The 17,505-nt window shown below is 33.8% G+C and overlaps 1 protein-coding gene across 7 annotated transcripts in view; it reads left to right on the top strand.

Annotated features, from left to right (window-relative positions):
• Nucleotides 1-17,505, top strand: part of LOC115214979 — a 272,042-nt gene that overhangs the window by 142,064 nt on the left and 112,473 nt on the right. For 2 of the 7 annotated variants that reach the window (XM_036503483.1, XM_036503479.1), the window contains exon 2: nt 800-1,007. The exons of the other annotated variants lie outside the window; for them this stretch is intronic. Coding sequence is in view for 1 of the 2 variants with exons in the window: in XM_036503479.1 (XP_036359372.1) it covers nt 951-1,007 (57 nt within the window). In the remaining variant the exon portion in view is untranslated. The remainder of the gene's footprint in view (nt 1-799; nt 1,008-17,505) is intronic. 7 annotated transcript variants of the gene reach the window in all.

The following is a 17,505-nucleotide window of genomic DNA, read 5'->3' on the forward strand; positions in this document are numbered from 1 at the left end:
TTTCTGTCTACCAAATTCACTCACAAGGCTTTGGTTGACCCAGTGTATGCACCTTAGGTAAGTAACTTCTGCTATAACAGACACATATCATGCAGTGGGACTGAACCCAAAACCACATGTTTGGGAAGTAAACTTCTTAACCATGCAATTATGCCTCTGTGTGTGTGTATTTGTGTGTGTGTGTGTGTGTGTGTGTGTGTGTGTGTGCGTGCGTGCGTGCATGTACGCATGTACTTGTGCATATAGCAGACTGATACTTCAAAATCACTCTTATTCCTTTTCTTGTAAAATCTTAACATATACTCTATTGAAAAGAATTCAAATAATTCTTCAGTTTAATATTAAATTGATTTTATAAAGGACTTGACATAATAACAGACATTAATAAATATATATGTATTAAATGTGTATAATATATATATTAAATTCCATAAGCCTTAGCATTCACATTATTTTGTCAAATGTAATGCTTATTTATTCACATTGTTCACATTAAGGATGCATTATCTTGTAGCTTTGAGATTTCAATGGTGTGATTGTTTATTTTTAGAATGTATTGTAGGGTAGGTGTGAGAGGCTAGATCTGGCTTACTTGAGCGTAAAACAGGTAGAATATTTGGGTCAGATATGGCCAATTTAAATGCTGAAGGGTTATTAATGTGTTTAATAAGATATTTACCTTTTCTGTTGATTTACTTTTTGTTTCACTTCTTTTAAATGTTTGTTTTGCCCTGTCTTTAACTGAGTTTGCTCTCTTTTCTTTTCTTTTCTTTTCTTTTATGGTACTTTCTACTATTAGCTGTGACATTTGGGTAAGCAGATATAGCACTGACCATTTTCAAAGTTGAATTAGAGCTATCTCATACTGATGCAATTGGTTTTTGCAAGACTTTGAAAGAATTCCTGCTTGTCTACCCTAATATTGAGTAATCCAGTATAAGGGGTAGAAAATGGGTCAAGCAAATACACACACCTATGCAAACAATATCGATATAAAAATGTTATGGGTAGGTGCTGAGAATTATATTCATTGTTAGCACTTAGTGACTGTTGCATGCCACAGTAGATTTTTCTCACTGTTATAGTTACCCCTGTCTATTGTTTTCTTTAATATATATATAAATAGATCTTTTGTTTCTAACGTTGTTTTTAATCAACTATAATCTGTGATCCATAAGCCAAGAGTTATCCTCTCCATGAACAATAGATTTACTTTAAATCTGTTGCATGTTTAGCAATCTAGTAAATTCCACACCAAGAAACAATAACATTGTCAAAATCTCAGCTTGGCATATGACAGGGAGAAAGCTATACGTTTCTCTTGATAAACAGTAAAGAAATACAATTGTAATGGGAAAAGTTAAAATAATTGATTTAATATGAATATAAGATTATTAAACATTTAAAACATTATTTGAACTATGAATAATAAGAAACTAAAAGTGTATATGAAAACAAATGAATAGTGAGTTATCTTGCATTAAATGTTGAATGTGTTTCATTCCTTGAGGATTGAAATGTTTCATGTGGTAATTTTCTTTACCTTTGACACCTGAGTTTTTTAACTTGATTAATAAATAAGAAGAAAAAAAAAATCCCGCAGTCGAGCACGGAAGGCACATGTTTTGTAACACTATATGTCTCTGAGGGAATCTTTCCTAGACAAAAAAAAAAAACCAGTTTAACAATCACCACCTGGTACCTTAGTTATCTTTAGAGGACCCCACTCTGTTGCAAGCATTCTGACCAGGTACATAGTTTGAAGTGAAGAAACATGGGTTAGTGGTTAGGGTATTCGGCTTATGATTGCAACGCTATGAGTTCAATTCCTGGTGATGCATTGTATCCTTGAGCAAGACATTTTATGTCACATTGTTCCAGTTCACTCAACTGCCAAAAATTAGTTGTACCTGTATTTCAAAGGGCCAGCCTTATCAAACTTCTGTCATGCTGAATCTCCCTGAGAACTACATTAAGGGTACACGTGTCTGTGGAGTGCTCAGCCACATGCACATTAATTTCACAAGCAGGCTGTTCTATTGCTTGAATCAACTGGAACCATCATCATTGTAACCGACAGAATGCCAGTAATACATAGTTTGAGAATACTTTCCTCCTACCCACCTAACCAGCCTCAGAGGCCCTGTAAAATGTCATGAGCAATTCCTTCCCTCCTGACTAAAAGATATACCATATTTTGATGCTATGGAAGATGCATTATTTTTTTTTGTTAAAAAAACTGTCTCCAAAAATCACTTCTAGTCCTATTTGCAAAGTTGGGCTGCCCATAAGCTGATTTTGTCCCTGGCATTTTTTCTTCAATATATACTGCTGAAATTGAGGTATCTCTAATATGCCCATGTATAATGCCATCAAATAAGGTATATAGTAAAGAAGACAACTCATTTGCCTGTTTTCATTTTTACTTATGATAATATTTAACATGTAAGGTTTTTTTTTTATATTCATGAAATAACATGATGGTGTTTGGTGTTTTATCAATTGTGACCCTGTCGGCTGATAGACTGAGATTTGATACTGTTATACACCCCTTAGCTCAAATTGTTTTAAATTACCCATTATATTTTAGTTTAGTACTTTGTCATTTTTCTTGAAATAATTTGTAGTTGGTGTTGTTCTCAACTTGTGTATATATTAGTGTTTGTTGTGCTCACTTACAAAAATATTTTCTTGGTTTGTTGTTAGTTTAAGTAGTTTGACACTATAGTTAATGAAAATCAGAATATATAATCTCATGCCCATAAAATATTTCTCTTTACCTTATCTGACCTTACTATTTAACTTTCACACTTCATCCTCATTATAATGGTAGTGTTTTCATAAGTCTCAGTGTTTTATGCCTTTGTGTATGAAAATTAGACCATGTTATAAGGCACAATAAGTATGATGCTGTAACGCACTAAAACATGTAGTAATTACAGAAAACATTTAATGATCAGAGAGAAATGTATAATGTAAACTTGCAATTTTATAAGTTAACACTGAATGCACCTGGACTGTCTTAATCTTATTTCAATTCTTGTCACATCTAGGAGAGGAATATTGGATCAATCTGGCACTTGATCTCTAGAAGAATTTGGCTTTGGAAACTGTACTGTCTTAAAGGATTAGTTACAGGAACATTGGTAGTTGACTAGGGGCTCTACAGGTCTAGGGGCCCAGTGGTAATCTATGTATGCCATGGTTTGCTGTCAATGTGTGTATATTGTAGACCCCAGAGCATTGCTTTGCTTGGAAATATTTGAACTTAGAATGTAAAGGGCCATAACTAGTATGCACCTCCTATCAAGAATATTGGTCTGATGTGTACAGAAGAAATAATATTTATATGCACATGAAATATATAAGTGGAGATGAGAATGACAAGAGCAATAGTAATAATGAGGGAACTTCTATGTGGTAACTTAACCAGCTCAAACTTCCTTTGTTTGTATCACTCATTCCTGTCTTAACTTCTGATACCAACCTGCCTCTGACTACACTGGGGCTGTATTTCAAATTTTATGTTTTAAAATAACTGAAATTAAAACTTTCCGTGAAAATTTCATTTTGATCTATGTTCCAAACAACAGCCTATAATGACGAAGTAATTTTATTAAATACCTTATTACTTTCAAAATAAAATGAAACAAAGGCAACATATTTCAACAGAAGAGCAGAACATATTAAATAATGTAGCCCTAATATACAGGATGGTCAAAGGTGGAGTATCTTTGATCAGAGGTCTACTCAAATGAAGTTTGTCTCATACTAAACAATGATATCAGAAAAAGGATACATTTTGTACTAAATCCTAGTGCAAAACATAACTCTTCCTGTTTCAATTTATCTGTCCTAGAAATGAGATACTACTTGCAAGTTCAAACAAACTGGATAATGACAGTACAGTTATGTAGCTTATATTTTTGATTTGAAATCCTGCCAAAGCAAAACAAGGCCAAGAAAAAGATAGTCTTTTATGAATTGTTAAAAAAAAAACAAAAAAAAATAATCAAGAATGACTCTAAGCACAGTATTATTTATGCTGATATTGCTTGGGTGGGGAGGGGGGGGCAGTTCCTCATTAGTCTTTTGCACTAGTTATTGAAAGAGTTTAACTATCCTACCTTATAAGAGCAATACTTAAAAGTGAAATGTTTATGGGCTTCACACACAGAGAGCTCTCCTTCATAGCCTAAATTATTTTATACTCTGTTCTAGCTATGACAATTTTTGAAATTGCAAGTACCAAAATCATCTGTTATTATTGTCCTTATATTATTACTGTTGCTATCATCACCATCATTAGCTCTCCTCATCACTTTTCTGCAGTTTGACATAATAATATGGTTGCATAGAAAATACTCATCATTTTTGTCCATTTATTTTATTTATTTGTATACATTTTTGTGTGTGTTATTTCATCATAGATTTATTTTCATCACTGCCTTCTATAATTCTGAACTGACAGATATTTATTTATTTATTTATTTATTCACTATTACAAAAATATTAACTGTCAGCCTCCTTACTATTCTATTCTAAATGAGATAAAGAAACAAGCAACTAACTAATAAATTAAATAAACAAACAACTAACCAAAATAAATAATTAAATAGAGACGTTCCAAATCTGTCATGTTTCTCAAAAATGAAATATTGAAAAAATTACATTAAATAATTGTCTTCATATTTTCAGATTTTGCTCTTAATTTTATTAGTGATCCTTAGATTAACATTTAAGCTACTCAAATTAAATTTCATTATTCATTATTTAATTTTAATTTTTTTTTTTTTTTGCCCCTGATCCTTAAATTTTTAATTGAGTGAATCTGATCCCACGTAACTTCAAATTACTAAATTAGATCAATCTGAAACAAATATGCCTATATTTTACAAGAACAGAAAGAAAGAATACAATGAACAATGATTAATCACAGTAGCATTGTTAGTTCTTTAATTTGTCTTTTATACATTTTTAAAAACTTTTTAAAGAATTTTTTTCAAATTTCAATTTTGAATACTCAATGCTGCAGATATTTTCAACTGTCCTTTTAATACCATTTTGAAATAATACACTTGATGAAGTTTTGTGTTTCAGTCATAATTTTTATTTTTATCATAATACCATATTTGACGGCATAAAAGGGGCTCAGGTATATTAGACACACCCCTATTCCAACAGCACATATCCAGTTACAAGTGGTATCCAAGAGATAGAAAAAGGTCACTTGGAAGGCTACCTTAAAAATGGGAAGACAATTTTGTTAAACTATTTGGATCAAGATGGAAAAGAAGAGAGCAATCAAGAAGGAATTGGAAGTGCATTGTGACCAGTGATGTATAGCAACATCCGATAGTCTGATTGGTACTGTGATACAGTGATATTCAAGAAAAATGTTTTTAGTGAATAACTCTTTCGCATTCAGATTACTCTGTCAAATTTAATTCATATTGTTCTGAATTAACCATGCCTTAGGTATGAAAGGCTAAATTCAGCTGGTTTGAGCAAAAAACAGGTAGAATATTTGGGTTGGATATGACCAGTTTAAATGCTAAAGAGTAAAAACTTATGGGTGACCCAACTTTATATATAGAACCCAGGGTGATTTTTTTTGAAACATTTTAAAACAAAAATGTGTCTTATATGTCATCAAATACAGTAGTTAGCTAATCATTCCTTGTTATTTTGTTTGCGTCTTTCTTCATCACAGTAAGTATGAATATAAGTTGTTATTAATATCCAAAGCATACACCATCTTGTTCTATTTATTGTTTAGCTCAGATCAGTTGTGTTTCTGCAGACCTATGATCAAAAGCATTCTAGTCATGATCACCCAATCATTTACCTTGTGTGCACATTTGTGTGTGATGTTAGAGAAATGTAGTTGCTATTTTAGTAGAAAACTAAACCGTGTAGAAACTCCCTTGTAGGCCTTCTTAGTTGTTTCACACATTATTTTGTGATCTTTTTTCTCCATTTTTTTTTAGGTTTTGGTTATCATTGTTGCTATTATTATGAGTTTTTCTTTCAATTATTATTATCATTCAGTAGTTTTATTTTTATAACGGGCTTTCACTTCACTACCGAGCGCAGTTCTGTGTGCCTTGGGTATGTGCTGTGATTTGTTGTGATGCTCTGATGGTTACTGTATTGAAAGTGTTCTGCGTAGGACGTGTGCAGTGCCTAATAGTGCAATTTTCTCTATGTTATATGTGTTTGTAAGTCCTGGTGTTTTTGTTATGTATTTGTCTGAATATTTTTTTTATCATGCCTAATGCATCTACTATGATAGGAATTGTTTCTGTTTTTAGATTCCACATTCTAGTTACCTCTATTTCCAGGTCTTTGTATTTTGAAAGTTTATTATTATTATTATTATTATTATTATTATTTTATAATAATAATAATAATAATAATAATAATAATAATAATAATAATAATAATAAATAATAATAATAATAAAAAATAAAAAAAGGCAGTGAGCTGGCAGAATCATTATCCTGGTGGACAAAATGCTGAGTGGCATTTCTTCTGTTTTTATGTTCCAAATTCAAATGCTGCTGAGGTCAACATCGCTTTTTGTCCTTCAGGGTTGACGAAATAAGTACTAGTTGAGCATTGGGGTCAATGTAATCAACTAGCTTCCTCTCCACAAAAAATTCAGACCTCACACCTATAATAGAAAGGATCCTCCTCCTCATCATCATCATCACCATCACCACCATCATCATCATCATGGTAGTGTAGCAAGCTGGCTGATCCTATACTGCACCCAGACTTTGTGACATTTCTTCTAACTTTAGTTTCTGAGTTCAAATGCCAGGGTTGACTTTTCTTTTTTCTTTTCAGGGTTGATAAAATAAATACCAGTCAAGCACACACAGTCAATCTCATTGACTTCTCCCTCTATAAAGTTGCTGGCCTTGTGCCTAAAGTAGAAAGAATCACTTGTTATGGCACTACATTATACTTGTCAATTTAAATAACTACATTTTCTTAATACTGTGAGACAAAAATGATTATTTTGGTTAAGTAGTTATCTATAACAAACATTGTAGTTTAGGAAATCCATTATACAGTGACAGCTACATTTCCTTTTGTTCTACTACTTTGCTACCAAATATCAGGTATGTTTTTATTGTTTTTGCTGTTGCTAAGGTGAGGAGCTGGCAGAATTATTAATGCATCAGACAAAATATCTAGTGGCATTTCTTCCACTTCTTTATACTCTGAGTTCAAATTCTGCCAAGATCACCGTTACTTTTATTCTCGTGGGGCTGATAAAATGAAGTACCAGTCAAGTTCTGGAGTTGATGCAAGCAACTTTGCCCCTACTCTAAAATTGCTGGCTTTGTGCCAAAATCTGAAACCTTTGTTGTTGTTGTTGTTATCATCATCATCATTGTCTAAGGCGGCGAGCTTGCAGAATTGTTGGCATGCTGGGTGAAATGCTTAGTAGTATTTTGTCCTTCTTCATGTTCTGTGTTGAAATTCTGCTGAGGTTGACTTTGCCTTTCATCTTTTCAGGGTCAATAAATTAAGTATCAATGAAACACTGAAGTCGATGTAATCAACTCATCCCCTTCCCTAAAATGGCTACCCTTGTGGCAAAATTTGAAACTGTTGTCATTATTATTATTATTATTATTATTATTATTATTATTATTATTATGGTGAGCTGGCAGAATTGTTAGAACACCAGGCAAAATGCTTAGCAGTATTTCATCCATCTTTACATTCTGAGTTCAAATTCCACCAAGGTTGATCCTTTCAGGGTCAATAAACTAAGTTCCAGTTGAGCAGTGGGGCTAGTGTAATCAACTCAAAACCCCTTCCTGAAATTACTGGCCTTATGCCAAAATATGAAACCATTATTGTTATTATTATTGTTTCCTCAGAATGCTTTCTTCTTAATTTTTTAGGAATCTTGAGAAAACTGAGAGTCATCTTTCCAGTCCCAGTTATTACTCATTAAATAAAATTGGTAACTATCTCTGTATGAATAGAGACAATATAGAGTAGTGAGTAAGTCTTGCAGGGTACAAGGCAATCTCACTGATGCTGGTGCCATGATAAAATGCAACTAGTACACTCTCTAAAGTTGTTGGGGAATGAGTGAAGACATTACATAGTTGAGATGATTGTTTAGCCTGGTTGAGAACCTCTCTATGTTGGTGCAATGATAACATGCATTCATAGTGCACTCTATATAGTAGTTGGTGCTAGGAAAGGAATCCAGTTGTGTAAACCTTGGTAAAAATGAAATATATGAGTAGCTATTTTCTTCTATCCCATATAGAAGAGAAATATCTCAGGATAAAAACTAACTTAGACTGTGATGTTCTCTCCATGGAAAGTGATGATGAGGATGAGATTGGTAATGCCACTGATGCCAACTCTGACAATAACAATCTTTGTAGTATGGCTAAATTGCCACTTACTGAGTGAAAGTAGGACTGTCCTTTAGAGATGTATGTATCTGGATGAGGACATTTAACTAGACAAAATATGGAATGCAAGCAACCCATATATATATATATAGTCATTTGTAATATAGTATTAACTCCAGGAACAAGAAACTCCAAGCAGCACCTCAAAATCAATAAATGACATGAGGGAGGGATTTTATCTGGTCTATTGGTATCTAATTAGAAAAATTTCAAGAGGTGAGTTGTAATGGTAAGGATGATGTTTATAGCAGTAATTACTATTATAGTGGTGGTGATGGTGGTTGTGGTGGTGGTGACAGTGGCGCCACTGCTGCTGTCATCGTCATTGCAATGATTATGGTAATTACAATGAACTGAATGATAATTGTAAATACGATGAAGTAGATGGCAATGATAATGATAATTATGAAGAAGTGGACTATGATGATATGATGATGTTGCTGCCATCACTGATGACATAGATGACCATGGCGATAATGATAAATTGATAATGATGATAATAGTATTTTTGATGAAGTGGATAATATGGAAATGATAATTAGAAATGGGCGGTGCTATTAAATTAGACATGGCCGAAACCTATCAAAGTTATTTATAAATAGATGACAATCACAGTGATGATAATAGTACAAACAGCAACCACTAAGTGGATAGACTCTTGATTTATGTATTTGAGATGTGGTCCCTCAGAGTGAAGACAAAGGATTTCTCATAAATAGTGGAAATGGAAAGCATTGAACCTTGGTGCTTAACTACCACTGTAGCTCTCTCTGCTATAAACATGGGTCCACATCGCCATCACTGCTGCCTCTGTCTTTGCCATGGTTACTGCCATTATTTAATGTCTGCTTTTCTTTGCCTGCACATGTCAGATGGAGTTTGCTGAAGCAGATTTTCTACAGCTGGATGCCCTTACTTCAAACAACTCCTGTCTGTTTCCAAGCAAGTTAACATTTCCCAGTACCAGAAACATGACCATACATGTTTTTCAGAAAAGACTGGAAATGAACATAACTTGTATGATGGTGATGCTTGCTTACAGCCATTACATCGTGTTACAGTGAGGGTAGACACAAACACATATATGGGCATGCACACAAGCACACACACACACACTCACACACACACAAGCTTCTTTCAGTTTCTATCTGCTAAATCCACTTACAAGGCTTTAGTCACCCAGTGGCTATAGTAGAAGCCACTTACCCAAGATGCTGTGCTGTGGCACCAAACCCAAAACCACATGGTTGAAGAACTGACAGAAATTAAACTAATTATCATGATGATGATGATGATGATGATGACTGGGATGACAATCATTTTAAACCTAATTGTAAATATCTATGATCAAAGGTTTTCCAGAACCTTCCTATCATTTTAGAGAAATCTAGAAAGTCATTATCCAATATGTCCTTCTCTTTTTCGTGATGTTAAGATATAATTCGAGGGAAATTTAGCTGTTATTTCTTGCAAGTTGAGCAACCATATTTTGTTGATGAAGGAGGTCGTACTATGATACTGATGATAGCGAAGATGATGGCAATGATAATGGTGATGACAATAATAGTAATGATGTCAATGATGATAGTTTATTTACTATAGGAACATCAGATGAGATGGGTACATTACAAGGAGAGTTCACATGATAAAATGTGCCCAGTCTATTCTATGAAGTAGTTTGTGATAAGGAGGACATACAACTGTAAAAATCATTTTGTTAAAATGAAAAAATAGTTGTGTTGTCAGATGACAAAGAGCCATGACAGAAGGTGAGATGCTTTAGAACCCATGCAACTTATGCAAGCATGTTAAAAAAAGGACATAATTTTATTATTGTTTACTTCTTTGTTATGTACATTGGTAATTCCCTCATAACTTACCTTAACCCTTTTCTTACTGTATTTAGCCTTCCAGCTTTCTAGCCCTGGTCAAACTGTCCAACCCATGCCAGTATGGACAACAGATGTTAAATGATGATAATGATGATGATGATCCCTAGGTTTAACAGGCTGTCATTATTTTCAGAATGCCTTGAATATCCCAATAAGCTCTGGCTTCATGAGCCTGTAGGCTCAAGGCAGACTTTATTCACTCTGGTAGACAGCTGGATCATAATAGAGAGAAATTTGAAGTTGAAATAAACACTGTCAAATAACAGACCCCGAAACAGAAGGTACATTATTCTCTAGTACAGTGATTCCCAGACTTATTTTGTCATGGAATCCTCATAGTTTCCCAAAAATCACAGTACCTATACTATATTTTACAGACACTACTCCTCCTCCACCTCACCACCACCCTAATTTAAATAAGACATTAATCATCATCATCATCACCACCACCATTTAATGTCCATTTTTCCATGCTGGTATGGGTTAGATGGTTTGACAGGAACTGATGAGCCAGAGGACTGCACTAAGCTTCAGTGTCTGCTTTGACATGGTTTCTTTGGTTGGATACCCTTCCTAATGTCAACCACCTTCTAGAATGTATTGGGTGATTTGAGAGAGAGAGAGAGAGAGAGAGAGAGAGAGAGCAAGTATATTTATATATAAAACAAAATGTTACTTAATATGAAAATAGTGAATACCATAGTTTTCATTAAAAAAATTTCGTATTAAGTTATATTAAAAGACAAAAAGCACTTTTTTTTTAATAGAACTCTGGAATTTTTTTCACAAAAACCACTTTGCGAAAAGCTGCTCTTGTACATAACCTATGAGGTGTTGTCTTGTCTCCACTTTTCTTTGTAATTTATCTGTTGGGATATAAGTTTCTGTTTAGCTATGTTTTGTTCTAATTTTAGCCGATTTCCAAAACAAAGTCTATCTTTGTATTGTAAGTATAAAAATGCTTCTGCCAGTTAATTATATAGTCTGTTAATTATAGATTCTATGATTCTAAAGCCACTGGCTGGCAAAAGCAATCACGTGTGAGTCTGTGTGTGTCTACATACACACATACACATTACATGTGGTGGGGTTTATATGCTTCAGATATCAAGAAAATCTTCTTTCAATGTACAAAGATTGCTGGCTTAACTCCAAATTTCATACAATAAACTTATATTGTGTGCGAGCATGCATGCATGTGTGTGTCTTGTTTTCCTTTTGTGATTTTCCTATCAGTCTGTGGCAATTTAAATTCTTGAACCTATACCAGTGTTATCAAATACTTAATACTCAATAAGTTACTACCCTCATCCTACTTAGTTTTCTTGTTCTTTTAATTTAGTAATTATAAAATAAAGAAAATCTTTTAAGATAAATTTTGCATGATTTAAATCATACCACTTTGACCAGTCTGGTTTTGACATCATTATTTTATCATGATAGGGAAAACTTCATTTAATGTTAGGTTTTGATTAGTTTTTTTTTTTTTTTTGGACATGGATTTATGTTTCACTTCTAACCATGATATTTTATTGGTCTTTGGGTTTTTTCAGAGTCATAGGGATGCCTTTTTGACATATACAGCATGTCTTAAGCATTTAGGCCTAGTGGAGCTCAGTATTCTCCAAGTTTGATCATAGCTGATTTTTCTTCTTCTGTGTGTATGTAAGTGAATGAGAGAGAGAGAGAGAGAGAGAGAGAGAGAGAGAGATCAACCCCAGTAATTAACTGATACTTTATCTACTTGAAAAGGATGACGGACAGGGCTGACTTTGGCAGAATTTGAACTCGGAGTGTAGAGAGCCGGAGTGAATACTGCTAGCATTCTACCTACCACTCTGAGAGCTCTTCTAATTTGATTCCTGGTTATTAATTTGGTAGAATTGTTTCAAGGTAATTAAGGTTAAAAAAGATGATGAATTATATTGACTTTTAATAATTTTTTAAAGCTCAAACTGTAAGATACTGAGCACCTTATACATTCCACTGTTCTATCTTGTAATTAATGATTAAATAACCATTCCATCTTTTAATCTGCTCTGTTGGTATCAGTTAAATTTTATTGTTCAGTTTGCTTTCTAGGTATTCTACTCATGAGTATATTAGGTATTTTGGATACATGGAAGCAAATTTTTTACCAGAAAAGATCAAATTTTAAAGAATTTGAAAAAGTTGAGTGTCTTATATAGATGTCATTGTCATCATCTTCACCATCATCATCATTTAACATCTGTTTTCCATTCTGGTATGCACATGTTGGTTTGACAGCTCCAATTTCAGCTTTGGCATAACTTCTGCAGTTGGATAGCCTTCCTCATACTAATCACTTTACAATGTGTACTGAGTGGGGTTTTTTTTTTCATGCCACCGGCACTAGTGGATTGCCTTGTAACTTGCTAGATGGGAAAAGAACAGGAAAAATGATCCCTGCCTCTTCAACTATGTAGGGTAGGGCCTTTGAAATGGGCAGTGAATTTATGCAAGGTTATGAGAAACTAAAGTATAATATAGGGACAAGCACAGGTGTCTTCAATAAAGGAGATACATGGCTATCCTGCATTATGTAATGGTGGGAAGAAGTGGCTGGAAAGAATGTAGAGATAGGGATGAAGAGATGCCAGAGCATCTCAAAATACAAGAGTATATAAGAGGGGACACAGATGGTAGATCAAAGGGGAAAGCGGGTAGTTTCATAAGTATGTAAGGGGAGAGTAAAAGATGATTATATTTTCATATTAAGGATTTACCTACTATGAAATCTTGGCATTTGACTACAAATTAAATGTAAAAACCTTAATGTTTTAATTTATTTTAATTTATTACTGAACTCAGAATCTCTCCAAATAAATCATGTCAATTCTGAGACTTCTGCTCTGAATTTCACCTGCCGTATACAGTTGTACTTGTATATAAAGTCTATTTTAATTTTTGCTAGTTTTATTTAGAAACTTCAAATTATGTAACAGTATTCTGTTACATAATCTAAAACTCACCAGACAGATTTTCTGCCTCTGATTGTCTCCAAATTAAAGTGGTGCCATCTCACATAATCTATTATTTTGTAGCCATCAAAACAAACTCTTTAATTGGAAGCAGACATGTTATCAACAGAAATATAAAGAGGAAATTTTAGCTTTTGTCTACTGATCTATATTTAGATATATGAACCATATATATCTAAATAGCAGTATTAAAATATCTTGCAGTGAATTTCAGAAATTGTTGTGAACTCACACAATAGTCTTTGTAGAATAGAAGCATAAATATTCCTGCTTGTGGCATGCAAGATTGTTCAGATGTCCCCTATGAATAACTTAAGATTGTTATCTAAATAAGAACTAATTGAAAGGATCATTATCTCTTATATTTGCTCATCATTATATCAAGCTTCCTGTCTCTAGAAATCTGATACTCCAATGTCATTAAATTGGATGTAATTATTGGCTCTATTATCAAAATTACCATTTAAAACACTTGTAAGGATTGGCTGCAATAATCTCTCTAAGAATGGCAAATACAAATTCCTGTCAGTGTTTAAGTGAAAAAATTAAATTATTTATAGCTGCTGATGTATATATATGTATATATATATATATATTTCCTTCTGGCTGTCACTGGGTTAAGTGACAGCTGGAGGGAAAGGATAATGGAGCTGAGAAGGTGTCTATATCTGCTCACAACTACATAACCGGCTAAAATGATTAATAAGAGCACAGCACAAATTGAAAGTGACAGTGGGCTATACTTCTCAGTTGTGGATTGCCTTGTGCTTTGTAGAGGATCCATAGTTTTGGATGGCTGAAGTATTTTCTGATTAGGGCTGGCCTAGAGACTCAATAATTACAACTCTCAGTTTTACATTCCAATTGATAAATGTTTTCCATCCATGCATCCATTTTCTCTGCCGTCTATTCTTAGGAGGGTCATAGAGGTAGAGTCCTCAGGCACCTCCTCCATAGGATCCTATCAGAAGCAAGTGTCATTATACTTTCCAGCTGGATTCCCAAGCACGACCAACTGAGTCTATGAATATTATCCAAGCATCTTATTCTTGGCCTACCTCTATGTCTCCTGCTGGTTGGCTCAGCTTGAAGAATCTGTCTTGCAACTCTTTCCTGCAACATTCTAATCACATGTTTTTTCACTCCTCTGTTTCTCTACAAACAATCCTAGTTACCTCCAGCATTTCAGTTTACTTAATGCCATGAGACCTTGCTTAATTGAATGACATTACACCTAATGCTTGCTTACAAAACAGCTTTGAAACTACAAACATAAAATAGCAATCAAATAAAATGTTCCTTTCCTTCTTGTGTGGATAAGGTGAAATTTAAGATGGCTTTCTGCACCCATTAGACTAGTAGCTAACTCTACATTGTTTTGCTTAGCAGGTGGAACTATTTCTGCAATAATTTGGACCAATCATTGCAAATAAAACAGCTGTTATTGTGTAGGCTATAAGCATGTAACTGTTCAAATATTAAGCACAGTTAAGTGCTCCTGATCTAGCAATTTTGCTCTTGTCAAACAAGCCAGCTTATATTTAGGTTAGGCACTACTGTTGTTGCAAAATCAAACTGGCCTCTGGCCAGTTTACTGTGCATGAGAATCTAAACCAGCCTAACTTCAAGTTTATTTATCTATTTATTTATTTATTTTATATTTAACTAATTCTTTCAGAATATGTCAACCTGTCCTTTAGAAAATTTTCTTAGATGTCACAGCTGTTAGTGTATATATTTTGGTTATTTTCTCTCTATTATCAACAACAAATCTCCTCTGTATCTGAAGATCTCAAGTTTATAGTGTCAGTATGTTTAATTTTTTTTCCTCCTTTACTTTTAAAGTTTATGTCATTCTTAGAATGTCATTCATATTGATTAGCTTTTAAAAATTTTGCTATCTATTTGGTCCAGACTTATGCCGTTTCATATAACAGTTGATATTTTACTGTGTAAGCATGGCTTTGTGGTTAGAATTTAGCTAGCTTCCCAACTGTGTGGCTCCAGGTTCAGTCCCACTGTGTGACACCTTAGGTGAGTGTCTTTTACTATAAACTCAGGTTGACCAAAGTCTAGTGAGTAGATTTGTTAGGCGAAACTGAAAGAAGCCTGTTATGTGTGTGTGTGTTTCTTTGTGTTTGTCCACCACCATTACTGCTTGACAACCAGTGTTATTTTGTTTATGTCCTCATGACTTAGCATCTCAGCAAAAGAGCCTGACAGAATGAGTATGAGGCGTAAAAAATAAGTACTGGGGTTGATTCATTTAACACTAAAACCCATCAAAGTGGTACCCTAGCATAGCCACATCCAATGACTGAAATAAGTAATATATTTATATATATATGTTTATGGATTTATGTTGCAACATTCATGATGTGAAACTATGTGTTGAAACAGATATTGTTATATTTTGGGATGGGTTTTTTTTTTGTCTTTTTTTTTTGCCAAATAAACACATGCACTATATATTCATTCTTCACTTGTTTATTACTGTTCTAAATTTATACATTGTCAATTGTACTAATGTTCTGAGTTCAAATTCTGCCAAGGTTGACTTTGTCTTTCATCCTTTTGGGATTGATAAAATAAGTACTAGTTCAATACTGGAGTTGATATAATTGACTATCCTCTCCCACAAAATTGCTGGCTTTGTGCCAAAATTTGAAACCATTATTATTATTATTATTATTATTATTATTATTATTATTATTATTATTATTATTATTATTAACGCAGTGAGCTGGCAGAATTGTTAGCACACTTGACAAAATGCTTGGCAGCATTTCATCCATATTCTGAGTTCAAATTTCACTGAGGTCAACCTTCATCCTGTTAAGGGATGGTCAGTTATATTGGAAGCAATATAATCCACTTCCCCACACCCCTAAATTTCTAGCCTTGTACCAAAATAAGGAAAGATCATCATCATCATCATCATCATTTTATAATAATAGCAAATATAAATTTTGGGTGGGTGGTTGGTTGGTTGATATCTCCATGAGAAAGAGATAAAGAGAGAGTTAACACTAGAGATGCAGGATGTGTGCAAATGCTATGGTTGGTGGCAAGCAAAGTATAAAAGAACACTGCATTGACACAGTGAGAGAGAAAGAATCATAGAGACAGAGTAGGAGGAGGAGAAGGAATAACTGACAGAATAGTTATACAACAGAAATTAATTTTTAATTTTATTTTACAAAAGTTAATTGTTATGTGAATAATAACACAGTGGTATATATTGGTTTCAAATTTGGCACAAGGCTAGCCAGCTCGGAGGAGGGGTTAAGTTGATTACAACGACCCCAGTGCTCAATTGGATGAAAGGTAAAGTTGGCACTAGTGGAGTTTGAACTGAGAACATAGAGACAGATGAAATACCGCTAAGTATTTTGCTTGGCATACTCACAATTTTGTCAGCTCGCCACCATACCACTCTGGTTAGTATATGTTAACAGAAGAATATCATGTGTGTGTCTGTGTATTTTTAATCATTTAGAGATGAAGTTAATTCGACATTATTTAAAATAGAACTATTTTGCCAAGATACAGAAAGAATAGGAGTATTGTCATTTAATCTCTTTTGATACCAACCTGCTTGAGACTGCTCTTGATTCTATGATGCAAACTGCCTGTTTCAAAAGATCTGAATTAAGATTTCCATCGAACTTTCTTGTTAATTTGTGTTTCAAACACCAGCTTAACAATGACAAAATTATTTTACCAAATTTTTCGTTATTTCTAAAATTAATTAAACTAATGTCAGGGTATTTCAACTGGCATATGGTACCCAGGGGGTTAAACCTATGTAAAGCAAGAAAATAAGCTGAATCTCGATAGACATAGAAGAGTGCATATATTCTTGAAGAAGTAAGCTTTTTTGTTTTTCTCACTTAAAATAGGGACTGATTGATAGATCAGCCTGATATAATCCTATAGACTAAGAGCTAGATATGGTGACCCATTTGGTCTTTGATTATGAATTAAGTTACCTGAAAACAAGTAGTACTGGTGCCATGAAAAAAGTATTCATTATGCTCTGTAATGTGGTTGGCATTAGGAAGGGCATCAAGCTTTGGAAACCATACCAAAGAAGACAGGCCATCAAACTGCTCAACCCACACCAGCATGAAAGCCAATTGTTAAATGGCTGCAGTT

Source organism: Octopus sinensis, linkage group LG1 (assembly GCF_006345805.1).
Source record: "Octopus sinensis linkage group LG1, ASM634580v1, whole genome shotgun sequence".
NCBI classification, from domain to species: domain Eukaryota; kingdom Metazoa; phylum Mollusca; class Cephalopoda; order Octopoda; family Octopodidae; genus Octopus; species Octopus sinensis.